Source organism: Coprinopsis cinerea, assembly GCF_000182895.1.
Source record: "Coprinopsis cinerea okayama7#130 chromosome 2 map unlocalized cont3.2, whole genome shotgun sequence".
Lineage (NCBI taxonomy): Eukaryota > Fungi > Basidiomycota > Agaricomycetes > Agaricales > Psathyrellaceae > Coprinopsis > Coprinopsis cinerea.
Window position 1 is genome coordinate 2,096,232 of NW_003307543.1, and position 13,794 is coordinate 2,110,025.

General features: G+C 51.7%; 5 protein-coding genes across 5 annotated transcripts; 2 read left to right on the top strand and 3 right to left on the bottom strand.

Annotated features, from left to right (window-relative positions):
* Positions 1-302: 302 nt before the first annotated feature.
* CC1G_13957 (CMGC/DYRK/DYRK2 protein kinase) lies at positions 303-6,083 on the bottom strand (the record flags this gene model as incomplete). Its single annotated transcript, XM_002911871.1, has 7 exons — positions 303-323; positions 374-858; positions 912-1,043; positions 1,201-1,507; positions 1,558-1,919; positions 1,972-3,064; positions 3,120-6,083. 7 exons carry the CDS (start codon positions 6,081-6,083, stop codon positions 303-305), a joined length of 5,364 nt encoding a protein of 1,787 aa, XP_002911917.1.
* A 372-nt stretch (positions 6,084-6,455) lies between these two features.
* CC1G_05197 (hypothetical protein) lies at positions 6,456-7,334 on the top strand (the record flags this gene model as incomplete). Its single annotated transcript, XM_001833445.2, has 2 exons — positions 6,456-6,828; positions 6,904-7,334. 2 exons carry the CDS (start codon positions 6,456-6,458, stop codon positions 7,332-7,334), a joined length of 804 nt encoding a protein of 267 aa, XP_001833497.2.
* Positions 7,335-7,479: 145 nt separating this feature from the next.
* CC1G_13958 (TKL/TKL-ccin protein kinase) lies at positions 7,480-10,015 on the bottom strand. Its single transcript, XM_002911872.1, has 15 exons — positions 9,827-10,015; positions 9,664-9,776; positions 9,543-9,607; positions 9,413-9,486; positions 9,354-9,358; positions 9,116-9,296; positions 8,797-9,054; positions 8,682-8,735; positions 8,523-8,621; positions 8,436-8,470; positions 8,337-8,376; positions 8,217-8,277; positions 8,125-8,132; positions 8,023-8,046; positions 7,480-7,954 (listed from the first exon to the last, which is right to left on the bottom strand). Exons 1-15 carry the CDS (start codon positions 9,965-9,967, stop codon positions 7,547-7,549), a joined length of 1,566 nt encoding a protein of 521 aa, XP_002911918.1. The 5' UTR covers positions 9,968-10,015; the 3' UTR covers positions 7,480-7,546.
* A 144-nt stretch (positions 10,016-10,159) lies between these two features.
* Positions 10,160-11,375, top strand: CC1G_05200 (hypothetical protein; the record flags this gene model as incomplete). Its single annotated transcript, XM_001833448.1, has 5 exons — positions 10,160-10,331; positions 10,379-10,450; positions 10,501-10,823; positions 10,874-11,242; positions 11,295-11,375. 5 exons carry the CDS (start codon positions 10,160-10,162, stop codon positions 11,373-11,375), a joined length of 1,017 nt encoding a protein of 338 aa, XP_001833500.1.
* Positions 11,376-11,404: 29 nt separating this feature from the next.
* CC1G_05201 (DEAD-box protein abstrakt) lies at positions 11,405-13,681 on the bottom strand (the record flags this gene model as incomplete). Its single annotated transcript, XM_001833449.1, has 9 exons — positions 11,405-11,579; positions 11,635-11,908; positions 11,959-12,018; positions 12,070-12,310; positions 12,367-12,823; positions 12,873-12,964; positions 13,018-13,135; positions 13,187-13,322; positions 13,375-13,681. 9 exons carry the CDS (start codon positions 13,679-13,681, stop codon positions 11,405-11,407), a joined length of 1,860 nt encoding a protein of 619 aa, XP_001833501.1.
* Positions 13,682-13,794: the final 113 nt, after the last annotated feature.

Below are 13,794 nucleotides of genomic sequence, written 5' to 3' on the forward strand. Positions count from 1 at the left end.
GATTGTGTCCGGGAAAGAGTCGAGCCAAGTCATTAATTGTAATTTGTCTTGAAACTAAGGAGAGAAAGGAAGAATAGGGTTGCAAAAAAGGTTGGGTGGACGTTGAACGATAAGCCATAACTGAAGAACGTTGAATAATTGAATAATGGGTTCGTGAGCAATCGACAAAAGCGAGGGTAAAAAGAGAGAATAAGAAAGGAGAGGAGAAAGAATATATAGCAAAGCCCGAGAATTAGCAGAATAGCAGATGCTGAAAGTATTAACATAAAAACGTATAATCGTCGTCGTCATTTGATATTTATCTACTTGGTTGATGCTGTTGACTGCGGAATTTCGTTAGCGCAAATAAGCGTCCAGCATCGGAGTGACTTACAGAGTATCCATTCATTACACGGCTGGAATGAACCGATGAAGAAAGACTGTGTCCCTGAGAAGTGCGATAAGACCGAGTGGAGGAGCCGAAAGAGGAAGTATGTGAGCTTGAACCGGGAGTGTTTGGAACGCCGCTGGTATGAGAGGAACGGGGCGTTCGAGCAGTCAAAGGAGTGGGTGCACCGATCATCGACTTCTTGGGTGTCTCGGTGATATGCTTGCTACGATGGCTCGAGAGACTGGATGACGAGGGTGTAGCCCGAGCGGCCGCCTGCTGTTGCGCCTTTCGCTTTCCAGCAGTAACGAATGGGTGACGCATCGCGGCTTGTGGCTTCATTCGTCGTTCGGGATCCCAGACCAGGCATTTGGCGATGAAGTCGATGAATTCCTCGTCATTGCAACGGAGAACTTGGGCGAGCGTCTTGGAGCCTGGCCGTCTACGGCGACCCTTCGAGTTGACAACAGGCCTTGGAGCACCGTTTGTGTCTGTATCGCAATTAGCTTCCGAGCCACTGTGAAAAGAGTACATTAATGCTCACCAAAGAAGAGCTTCTTCCTGGAACTGCGATTGATGTATTCCTTATCGGGAACACCAAGAACCTCCATAATGCAGGACAACTGCTCCTGCTCGTTTTCACCGGGGAAGATAGGGAAGCCAGTGTAAAGCTCGGCTAAGATGCAGCCCAGACTCCACATGTCAATAGCCATATGGTAGTTCATGCCGAGGATAACTTCAGGGGAGCGGTAGAAACGACTCTGGATGTAAGTATAGACTGAGAGTCGTGTTACTATCAGTTCGTCGCCTTGTTTATTGAAAGAACGACATACTCTTCTCGTGTTCGAGGCAACTACTTCCAAAATCGATAACTTTGATAGCACTCTTCGCAGGATGCCGCAAGAGCACATTCTCTGGCTTCAAGTCACAATGGACGATGCGATGGTGCCTCATCAGGGATAAAGACATGAGCATTTGGGTCGTGAACCTGCGAATGAGTGCGGTGGTGAAGCCGACAAAACCGTTGGCTTTGATGAGTTCGTAAAGGTTGATACTGAGCAATTCCGTCGCAATGCAAAGGTGATTGCGGAAGTAGAAATGTTCAGTCATCTTCAAGACATGGTGCTTCTCGTCGGCATCCTAAAAATATGTCAATAAAGTAGGCTCTCGTAATATATTACATTACATACCCATTTCCGCAGATTGTCCAAGATCTTGATTTCAACCAAGGCTTGGTGGTGGAACCTCTTCTTGTTGCGAATGATCTTGACCGCCACTGACTCTCCAGTGCAGTGATCACGGCAGTTGAGAACTTGGCCAAAAGAGCCCTTGCCGAGGGTGTCAACAACTTCGTATCTATATGCGAGATGATCACCAAGCACAACTTGGTAGTCCCCACGTTCGTCGTCATAGCTGTAATTATTAGTGGTGATGTCAGGAGTAGCCATCTTCTTTCTGCTCTTTGCACCGATAAAGTATACTGAAGGATAGTCGAGGATTTCCTTCCTCTCGTAGTCGGAAAGATATTGGGCCTGGGAGCTTTTGAGGACGTCTATGACAACTCATTAGCGATAGAGAATAAGTAAAATTCTAAAGCGACTTACGATGAGGAGAAGCGGGAGGGACAGGCGGGGTGGGCTCGGGGAACTTGAGCATCTCCTCTAGTTCCTCCTGTGTCGCACCGGCAGCCTTCTTCTTGGCCTGTTGACGGCGAATATAGTTCATCATTTCCTCGTCTCCAAGGAGTTCGTCCTCATCCACAGTGCTTGGAACAGGGGAAGGTGTTGACAAGGATTGTCGACTGGACGAGGGAGAGCTCATATTCTGACGAAGATTCTGAGACGAAGACGCTGCCGAACGCGACGACTTGGGGCCCAATAGCTTCAAGCCCTTGGAAGGCGATAGCGCTGAGAAACGATGCGAACCTGACGATTCTGACGTGGTCCCGGAAGTACCAGGTGTTGATGTCGAATTGACAGAACTTGTTGACGCTTTCCTCAAACCAATAAACGAAACAGACTCGCGAGTACTCTTGCGCAAAGCACTGCTGGATGTAGAGCTCGTGTTAGCGGAAGATTGTCGGGCAGGCCTTGACGCCGAAGTCGACGGGGAGGCACGGATCGAAGATTGCCTTGCAAGATTCCTGGGAGTGGCACCATCTTCGTTGTCGATAACTCCAAACTCGTTGGTTGAGAGAGAAATCGGAGATGGGTTTGTTGAAGAACTTGCAGCTGGGTTCATGCTGGTGCGTCGGCTGGCAAAGGTTGAGGTTGACTTGCCCGATGGACTTGGAGCTGCCGACGTTCGACTCGAAATGCGCGGAATCTTTGTGGGCGTTTCTTTGGGTAATCCAGAAATCGAACTCGACAACAAGGAGCTGTGGTCTTTCTCACGAATGGTGTTCTGAGTGCTGTTTGTGCCATTCGTTCCAACCGATGGTGAGCCGGCAATCGTCGGGAGTTGAGTGCGACTTCGGAGAGAACTGTCGGAGATCTTCTGCATCGAGCTCGCGGTTTGGGAGGTGACGCGAGAGGAAGAGGAAGAGGTGCGGCTATTGATCGAGGACGTGGTGGATTGGGACGAACTGGACTTGAGTTTGGCCACCCTTTGCGCTGTCACAGGCTCGATGGCGGATATCTGCATTGGTGGCAGAGTAACTGGCGACTTGGGCTTTCGAGGATCTGTCGCGGACAGAGTCTGAAAGCCGTCAACCAGTGTCGCGATGGCAAAAGAAGAAAACATAACGACATACCTTTCCACGCTTCCTGCTAATTAAAACAGAAATGCGGCTTTCACTCCGGTCTTTGTCTTCCTTCTTTTGTCTTTCCTTTTCAGCCTTCTCCGCCTTTGCCTTTTCCCTGTCACTTTCTCGAGCTGCCTCTTTGGCCTTTTGGAGCTCTTTGGCGGCTTCCTTTGCGTCGGAATGGAGGCTTCTCCGCGAACTGGACTTGAGGAGAGAGGGGAGTCCGAGACTCAATACGGAAGCTTTCTTTCCCGGTGTGGAAACAGAGGTCATGCTGATGTCGTGAGGGGGCGTGCTTGCCTTGGAGCGTGATGCCTTGGTGGGCATACTAGGAGGCGGCGACGATGGATGTCCGCTTCCACTGGAAGAAGGGACTTGCATGGATTGCGAAGACGATCGTCGGAAGAAAGGAATGGATGACGGTGTCAGTCGTTTGGACTGTGCACGTTTGATCGAGGCACTGGGGCTTAACGGTCCAGAAGGGGCAGACAGTCCGGCTGTGCTGACGCTCGAACCCGTACCCGGACGGTTCTTGTCGGGCGTCTTGGAGGTGTCTGGATGGAGGGAGTGATTACGAACTGAACCCAACGATGACAGCGACGCGAGCGAACCTGCTGAGGCCATTGCGTCTGGTTGCTCTGGAGACCAAGGGGCCTTCGATGACGATGCCGACGACGTTTGTTCCTTGGAAGAGGATTTGCGCAAGCCGTGGCCGAAGCCGACAGAACGGGGGCTCAAAGGGAACGACGACTTTGTGCTCGAAGAAGATGGGGAACTGGCCAGCTTGAGGTTGAGGGCGCTCGAGAAACTCCACTTCTTCGATGGGGTCTTTACAATCGGCACGGCCTCTGAAGTGTTAGGGTTGGCTTGGCTCTGTCGAGTTGCGGATGAGCCAACCCGAGGACCTTTACCAGCGGAAACGTCCGAGGAAAACGCTCTCTCGATGTCGCTATCTTGACTGATCCGGATGTCTGGGTCCTCGACGGAGGGGATCGACCGGAAGGTCTGGGTAGACGAAGTGGTTGGGGGAGATCGATAAGACGACAAGTCTTTTGGAAGTGGGGGCACGGGAGGAACATGGGCGTCATCAATCAACTCTCCAGTAGCTGCCAGATGTGCGGCGCGGTCTTTGAGCAGCGTCAGATCATTGGAATGCACGCTGGACACGTCGCTACCAGCACTATTTCTCCTAGCTTTGGTGGAGGAGACACGACCTCCGGATGTCGCAGAAACAGAGGTCGCGTTAGTGGTAGCCGTGCCAGCAGAATCTCGCGAGCTGGTGGTCGGGGTACTTCCATATGTGGTTGAAGAAGTGGAACCTCGTTTTGGAGTGAAGCTCAGTCTCGATTGCTTCTTAGGGGTCTTGTCCTGGATAATATGAGGCTCGTCGCTGCTGATTGCGCCGGACACAGACACGGCAACATAATCTGAATCCAGAGCGCCTTCGGATGGATTAGGGGTCGACCGGGGTTCCTTCCCTCCTTCCCTAATGAAAGTGCTGATTCGCTTTGATCTGACAGACTCGGAACCACTGATGCCTTCCCATTGTTGCGAACTCTTGGCTGGTGTACCGGGGCGACTGGCACTTGAACCACGACCAAGGCTGGTCATGCTAGCTCGACTGCGGGCCGTCTTCCCAGTGAGACCGTCCAATTTGCGTAAGGCTTCTGCTGTTGCTTCATCGTCAAGACCGGACCAGCCCTCTTGAGTGCCACGAAGCAGTGAATGAGCGACGTTGGGGGGCGAATGGAGTGACGGCGGCTCCTTTGGGATTGTTTGGCGAAGGAATTGTTGAATGGAAGAGGACGAAGGAGATGGTGGTAGGTGGGAAAAATCGGTGGTATGGACCCGCCTTGCCGGTGCAGGTTCAGAAGAAGGCGACGATACAGAGCTTGAGGATGCCTGGCGTGAATGGCGTTCAGCTAGCCTAGGAGATACGACGCTGCTGCTGATGGCAAGTCCGAGTCCAATAGACTCTCTCTTCCGCTCCCTTGTTTTGCTGTCGCGTGGGGAAGTAGACGACGAGGTGCTGACATTGAGACTACGATGCTTGCGAATACTTGCTCTCGCGTCATCTCTTGACTTTTCCTTGAGTGAGCCACGCTTGGAAACAAGAGCACCTGTTTGGTCGAGTTCAAATTCATCAGAGGTTCGCTTCCGCGCCTTCCGAGTAGAAGACGAGAAGGCGCTTGGGGGTGAACTGATGGGAGGGTCCGCCGACGCGGGAGTTCGCGGCTGTTTGGGGATATGGTCGTCGAGAGGAGGGACCACGGTGGGCGGCGGGTGGTCGGGGACGGACTGAATCACGTTTCGCGGATAAAGGATTTCCTCGCCACCACTCTCGTCTGCAATTGATGGCCTGGTGCGAAGAGGTCGAGCCGGTGGTGGTAGCTCCGGAATTTTTACCTTGAGAAAAATAAGAACGTTGTTGCTGGCAGGAAAAGGAGCTGGGGCACTGACCTCGTCGCTGTCTGAGAGCTCACCGTCTATTGCTTCGATTGTCCAGGGACTGTCTGGGGCGTCATCCTCTGGGCGATCAGGGAGAGGTGGAACGTCATCATCAAGGTGTGGGTCTGGGCTGGGATCCCTAGTCCAGCGTGGCGTGGCTAGTTCGCCAACGCCGACCAGGCCACGTCTGTCGATTGAGGCGGGATTTCGGGCAGGGGTGACTGGTTCGTTGGGTGGTGGATGATCTGGGGTGATGCTGAGCTGGTTGGGGTTGTGTTCAGGAGACTCTGCAAGACCAAAGTAGTAAGGATCGAGCGACGACGTGACTGATGTTGAGCGCGAATGGTTGCTGTCGTCGTTGTCTTGGTGTGATACGTTTATGGTGAGAGGTTGCAGGAGGTGCTGGTGCTGGCAATTGTCGATTTGGTCGTCGCCGTCGCTGGGTTGCGTGCCTTCGTCGTCGTGGATGGCGAGGGCGGCTGGACGTGCCTTGTATTGTTGGGGAGGGTCGGGCGACGCAGACATTCAGCAAACCTCCAACGGCTTTCAGAGAATATCAAAACTCGAGACAAGGTCGCGGCACACTCACTGTATTTGGCCCTGTTTGTTCCAAGGTGGCGGTTTCTTGCCTTTTCGGGTCCAAGGCGGGCCTTGTGCAATGGCGACGACCAATGAAGCGACGCTCTCGAGTTTACCAGCGTCCTCGACGATGGGCGCTGGTGTCTGGGGAACGTGGAGTTGGCTGCGCTGGCAGTGTGTATCGTATATTGCCTGTGCGGTATGTGATAGGTCTTGTTGTGGGTATAAACTGTGTTATAGCCTCGTGGAGAACGAGCAACAGCAGGTTGGCTCCTGCCCTCATCACAGATCGCCCTGGACCCTCGTTCCCGTCCCCTCATGGCTGCAGCAGACGATTCCAATAGCCTCGACGACGATTCAGCAGACCCACCACCTCCAGCACCACCACAACAACAACAACTAATCCAGTCTTCTTCCCGTCTTTATCCTCTTCTTTGCTCTCAGTCATCTTCCCAGATCAATATGTTTTCATACTCCTCCAAGGACTTTGCCAATCCACAGACCAGGCCAAAGCGCAGGCAGGTCAAGAACGCCTGCACTAACTGTCAAAAGGCCTGCAAGAAGTGCGACGATGCCCGTCCTTGTCTGCGATGCGTCAAGTATGGCATCTCAGAGGAGTGTGTCGACTCACAGCGCAAGGAACGCAAGAAAGGCGTCAAGAGGGGTCCGTACAAGAAGCGCGATGGAAAAGGTACGTCTCTCAGCCATCCACATCCCCGCCTTTCTTCGCTGTCACCCCCGTCCTCTAATCTTCTCAACGCTCCAGGCAACAACGTCGACCCACGCTATGGGTCACAGAACGGCGTCGTGCCTGCACAACAACAACCTCTGGAATCACCAACGAATCCACAGTTGTACCTCCCAATTGGTTATCCCAATGCATACCACAACTATCAGCAGACTTTTGACAAGTCTCAGGACCAGTCTCTCCTTTACTCCTCTCATTCGCAGCATGTCATCCCCGCTGTGAATTCCCAACCTAACCAACTCTTGCCAGAATCTTATCCCACTCCCCAACCCTACTACCAGCCCCAGCTGTACTCTCCTGTGCCTGTTCACCAGCCGCCGGCCCAGTATGTTATCTCCTCGCAGGGGCCCAACCACAACTTTCCCGCTCTCGTCGGCACTATGTTTCATAAACATAGTTCGTACGAGCACAATCACCAATCCGACATGATGCATCTTCACCACGCCTGAGCTTGCTTCTGTCTTCAGACTTTTATAAAACTGTCAAATAAACATGTATGTCGTCTTGCTTCTCCTATGTTTGCTATGGTATTCGCTGTCTCTATGTTTTCTCCCCTTGCTGTCGTTACACCTTTGTTCGCTGTCGCCAACCCACTCTCGTTAACCCCGTCGTCGTTGTTGAGTCAATGCCAGGAGACACCTACTACAAAATACATACATCACTACTCGAATAAATCCAATTCTCCTGTCACTTCCGCCATTGTGGGTCTCGATTCTGCCGAGTTGTGCCAGCACCCTCCCAAGAGGTTCCACAGCTCATCCGTCAACCACACACAAACCCTCGGATCTTGCGGGCGAGCAGGCGTCTGCTTCATGACCACCACATCGTGTATTACAGACGCATCCCTCTTACGTTCTGCGAATGGGTATTTCCCTGTAAGTAACTCCAGAACCGCCATGGCGAAGGAGTAGGTGTCCGTCGCAAACGTCGGGGATGAAATGGTCCCATCAATCAGCTCCGGCGCTAACCAGCGAGCACTCCCTGCAGCCGTCAACGTCGCCGAGGCTGCCTTCTCTGTTACCTCCTCGATCAGCTTGGACATCCCAAAATCACATATACACGCCTCCCCCTGTACGTGAGACCCATCCTGATAGTCAGCGCCAAGTTCCGAAGAACCTCAAAGAATCCCGTCCTTACGTTGTCCATTACAAGGATGTTCGTCTGTATGAGGAGAGTTTCATTCACACCTTTGTGAGCTGAACGTTTCAAACAAGGCCAATAAGGGAAAGAATCACGTACGCATTTCACTGGTGGAACCACACCGCACCAGCCACGAATCGATCATCAATCCACATGTAAGTTTATCGGTGTAAAATTAGAAATCGTCGCACCATTTCCGTGAACTATCTTCATTGAGTGTAGGTAGGCTAAGCCTCGTGCCGCACCTTTAATCTGAAGAGAAACAGGTAAGCCCGATAGGAGGGAACGAGGACAGGGACGTGGCCACTCACGATGCGTAAACGGTTTACGTTGGGTTGTTTCTTGAGATAGCTTGGGCAGGTGTCAGTTCACCAACCCTTTGTGACGCTTGTATGACATATGAAGCCTACTCTAGAACGTTTCCGTTCTCCTGCCATGGAGAAACCTTTCTGATATGTTTAGCCAATGTCTTTAGGGTGGTTCTTTCCATGACATACCATATGTATATGTGTCCCGATATCGGTCACGATCCCATAGAATGGTAATATGTGCTCGTTCTGGAGCGATGACCACGTCTTTATCTCGCGTTCGATTCGCTGTTTTTGGATTCCCCAGTCAGAACGGAAGGTTAGGTGTCCAATCGATCGTCAACTTGCCAGCTTGGCCCTGGGATCATCAGCCTTTATGTTCCTAAGGCCCTTGAGCGCGACCTGTGAAACAGGGTCCGTGAGTTTCTGAAAGATTATAGGATACCCTACTCGCTTGAAGTACCTTTTTGCGGCCTAGCCAGAGCCCTTCCCAGATGTCACTGTGAGTTCCTCCTGCCACTGCATGATCTGAGCGTCTAGTGATCTCCTCGTTGAGGATCTTTATGGCTGGTAGTGTACCAGTTTGCAAGTGGAATTGGTAAAGTGCATCCCGGATGTCACTTCCAGGGCGCCTTTTCTGGGTTGTGGCCTCCTGGTCCCTTCCTTCTCTTGTCGGGGACTCGGATCGAGTGTTGCTGATCATCAATTCATTGCGCAATTGCTATGCCCGCAAGGAAATATCAATGACGTAGGTGAAGAGACTGAACAAGGAGAAAGCAGACCTCTTGACCGGCTTGCATCACTTGCTGTGCGACTTGGCTCCCTGACCTCTGCATTGCGATGATCTCCCTTGCCTCCGAGGGCTTAGTGAGGACCTCGCGGAGGAGGGCCCTCATTTCTTCATGCTGGACCCGCATAGTTTCTTTGATTTCTTGCTGGTTTCTATTTCCTACGGCATGGGCGCTGAAGGTGTCTGTGAATGAATTGGGACATGGGCCAAGAGGCAGAGCAGGGCCTTACGCGAACTGTCCCACTCGATAAGTTGTTACCTCACTAAGTGGCACGGATAAAGCACCCACCTGGAACATCTCAATGGCAGATTGAACGTTCGCCTCGCATTCGTCCAGACCTTCCCCGATCTCGGACATCTTGACTGAGATTGTGCGTAAGAAAGGGAATGTGATAGGGTGACGGGGAAGCATGACTTGCGGAATAGAGACCAGGCGCTCATTTGTGAATACCTATGCATCCGGGAGTACACTCGTTCAAAGATCCTAATGAAAGAAGCATAAGAGAGTAATTCCATGTCTATTAATGGAAAGGAACTGACGCCCTGGTTTCATCGATTGACTTTAGCAGTTCGGCGTCGATGTTGGTCCGGGAGTGGTCATCGAGCAGGAGTGTGAACTGGACGCATTTGTTTCTGATAGTTCTAGCCTTCTTCTACAGTCAATGTAAGCAGATACAGAGGTCAAGCTGTATGTTTCACTCACCTTGTGAATACGAAGCTGGTCACAAGTATCGACAATCTCTTTGAGTATAAGTGCGGCTCCGGCAGCGAATGGAACTCCAGCGACGTTAGCCCCAAGTTCGACTGCACCAAGTATTCCAGAGACGAGGTCCTTAGCCATCATAGAATGTATGAGGGGGCAGAGGACAAGGAACGACAACGGCGAGGTGGAGTCTACAGCAATGCGAGTTGGGCATGGCAGAGCCTCATGGGCGCCTAATACGCCCCGCGTGTGAACGTTTACAGCATTCGCTTGATGGCATCAACGTCCTGTGCACGACATTCCATGATCAGACTTGTGCCTCTTGTCCCACCAATGTCGACGAGAAAACGGAAACGCGCGCAGGTCGTCCATCAAGAAGAAGATTTTGAAGAGGAGGCTGAGCAACAGGAAGGAGATGAAGGGAAGGAGAATGGAGAGAAGGAGATTGATCCTGCGGAAAAGGAGCAGGAGGTTTGGGATGCCATTCGGGAGGAACGCTATGAAAGTGAGCAGTATTCACTCTAGGGTCTGGTCACTTATCTGGATAGTTAGTCGTGGAACAGCTGCCTTTGACTCTGCATCGACAATTATCATTGATGAAGCAGCTAGACCAGCAATCCCAAAGTGAGTATTCCCCGTTCGACCTGAGCCGGTGAGCAACTCAATCGCCCTAGGCTATCTCACGGCTCTGTTGCCGACACTGCGGAGTTACATCCAACTTCGAAAATCTATCGCAGAAAAGGGAGAAGAGCACACAGGCCGAGCAAACGCTTCGACAGTCGACGCCATGGCGGCGGATGGAACGCCTTCGACCAGCAAAGACAGCAACGAAACGTTATTTTCTATAGGAGATGCCCAGGGAATGGCAATCCCACGAGAACGAGCGCGTGCACCGGAGACGACGCGTGAATATCTATCTCACGTCGCGTGGTTATCCGAAGAACTGCTTCGAGCGTCGCAGGAAAAGGTCAACTTGGCCCAAGCTACAACGGACTCGGTGTGTGACCATCCTCTCCTTCTCTTTTCCCTTTCTAACAGCCGGTACAGGTTGAACGCCATATCAGACTGCTCGACGTCGCGATCCAGGAACAAGAGGCCTCTCTCATCTCCAGTACTCAGGGCACAATCTCCCTCCCTGACCTCACCCTTCCAAAACCTACACGGCAGTCCGGCAACGTCTTCGACAAATACAATTCTATCACTTTGCAAACAAGTGGTTTACTGAATAGCGAGCGGATTGACGACGAGGGAGGGGATTCGCCCATTGAAGAAATTGGAATCCCCCGTGACATCTTGAAAGCCATGTTCGTCAGCCCAACGAAGAATGAGGCTGGGGAAGAGCTATACTGCTATTGCAACCGTGCATCGTTTGGAGAAATGATCGCTTGTGACGGGCCTCAATGTGGCTTGGAATGGGTGAGTACTCCAGCTCGGTCAAGTTGACACGCATGGATTCACGGTTCTGCAGTTCCACCTGGGATGTGTAGGACTGAAAGAACCACCGGAAGGAGAGTGGTTCTGCGAAAATTGTACTAAATTCGACATGTAATATACGACTATGATACCCTCCATGGACACTCAATAACCACCCGTATCCGTCATACGATGGGCTGCCATCGTTCTTCTCTGCGTCTCCTCCAGCTTGGGACAGTTGGAAATACCGTGACCAAGACCACCACAGACAGGACAGCCCTGTACGGATCGCCCTTGTGCCACCCGAGGATCTTCTATCGAGGCCAGGAAAGGCGGGACCCTGGAGAGGTATGCGTCAGTACGACCGCAGGATCACGAGGAACGGTAGAACAAACTTTTGTCCAGCTTCGATGAGGAGGTATTTGAGATCGAGGAGAGTTTGTTCCGGAGTGTTCATGTTCACAAAGGTGGTTGCGATACCCGTTTTGCCGCTACGACCTGTTCGACCGATTTGATGGACGTAGTCTTCAATTTCCTTGGGCATGGAGAAGATGATAACGTGTTGGATGTCGTTGAAGTCCAGACCCTTTGACGCTACTCCGGAGGCAACCATCACGTCCTTCGCACCCGACTTGAAGGCTTTGATGGCATACTGTCGTTCTTCCTGTGCTGAAAGGCCGTCAGGGCAGTAATTCACCGAAGCAGGCGAAGGGGCTTACTCTTGGAGCCGTGGATGGCGACGGCTTCGACGCCTTTGAGTAGTAGGTATTCCTGGATGTCTATCCGACGTGTTCAGAAGCCGGAGAGGTAAGAAAGAGACTGCAGCCTACCATCGACTTCGTTCTTGTTCTCGCTGAAAATGATGACCGGAGGTGGCGTCTTCTGCAAGCATTCCAACAGGTACACCATCTTGGCCTCCTGCTTGACGTATTCTACAACTTGAAGTACGTCCAAGTTGGCTGCACCCGCACGACCGACATTGACTAGGATAGGTTTAATCAAAGATTCCGTGGCAAAGTCCTGAATCTTCTTCGGCATCGTTGCTGAGAACAAGAGTGTTTGACGTTGGCGCTGTAGGAGGCATATGAGTACCGTAGTAATTCGAGAAATTACACAGAGCAACCCACCTTGAAGAAGCTCATGATGTTCCGCACATCATCCTCAAAACCCAAGTCTATCATCCTATCTGCCTCATCCATGCAAAGATACTTGCAGTTATTGAATGTGAATCTCTTCTTCTCCAACATGTCTATCAGCCTCCCAGGTGTGGCCACAACAATATGCAGTCCTTTATTCAGCACCCTACTCTGTTCGCTCATCGAGACACCGCCAATACATAGTAGACAGTTGAGCTGTGGGTATTTCCCGCTTTGAGAAAGGGATGTACACCATGTTTGGATGTTCTCGTAGGTTTGGGATGCAAGTTCGCGGGAGGGACAGAGGATGATTCCGACTGGACCTTCGCCTTGGACGAAGGGTAATTTGGCCTCTTCTTCAAGGGCGAGCATGATGAGTGGCATACAGAAAGCAAGCGTCTTTCCAGAGCCGGTGAACGCAATACCAATTATGTCGCGACCTGAGAAACTGGGATGCATTAGTGACTGGGGAGGCGGAGGGAGCGGGGACGGCGTACGCTGCGGGAATCCCTTGGAGCTGGATGGGTGTTGGATTTTTGATGTTCTTGGATTTGAGGTATTGAAGGATGGGGTCGGGAATTTTCATGTCCTGGACAAGATGTAAGATGGGTAGAATAGGGTTGGTGGTTATACAGAACACACCCTGAACGACTCTATTGGGGGAGGGACATCTTCTCCCTCGACTATGATGTGGTATTTATCCCGTATTGCTTGGTTCTTCTCTGCCGAGCGTTCACGAATAAAACCTGGTGGCCGCCAGCTGCACAACAATGTGAGAGATTGAGCTCATATTCGAGGAACAGGAACTCACCTTGTCTTTAGTGGTTCTGTATACCGGATCCCCTTTGCCAATTCCAAATCTGAAGCCAGTTTTCTCCGGCTTTTGATAGCCTCCAAAATCTCAGCATCCTCTTCTGCTGCTTTCTGGTCTGCGGTCTTTTTGGAATCTAAACAGAGGTAGTCAGTTGGCTAACTTGTATTAAATGTCGAGCAAGGTACCTTCAGCCTGCTTCTTCAAATGGACCTGCTGAGCCTCGAGCAACAGGGTTCTCTCTCTCCTAGCCTTCTCCCGTCTTGCCTCCTCTTCCTTCAATTCATCCTCTTTCTCCGCTGCCTCATCCTCCAGCTTCTTTGGTCTATCCCGACCCGCACGCACTCCCCATGATTGTAGTTTGGCAAACTTTTCTTCACGCCGTTTGGCTACGGGTACGTATGGAACGTAGTTGTCGTCGTCGTCACTTGGCTCCTTCTCAGGTGAAGGCGAGCGAACGCGTCGTCGTTTAGGCCTGAATTCGTCGTCGGACATCGTGGTTTGGGATCAAAGTGAGCGCCATCAATTGCGCGGGCTGAGAGCTTTTGCATCCGCACGCTCCGGCGGTAGTCCAGCAAGAACAAAGTCAGAGATGAATTGTATAATAA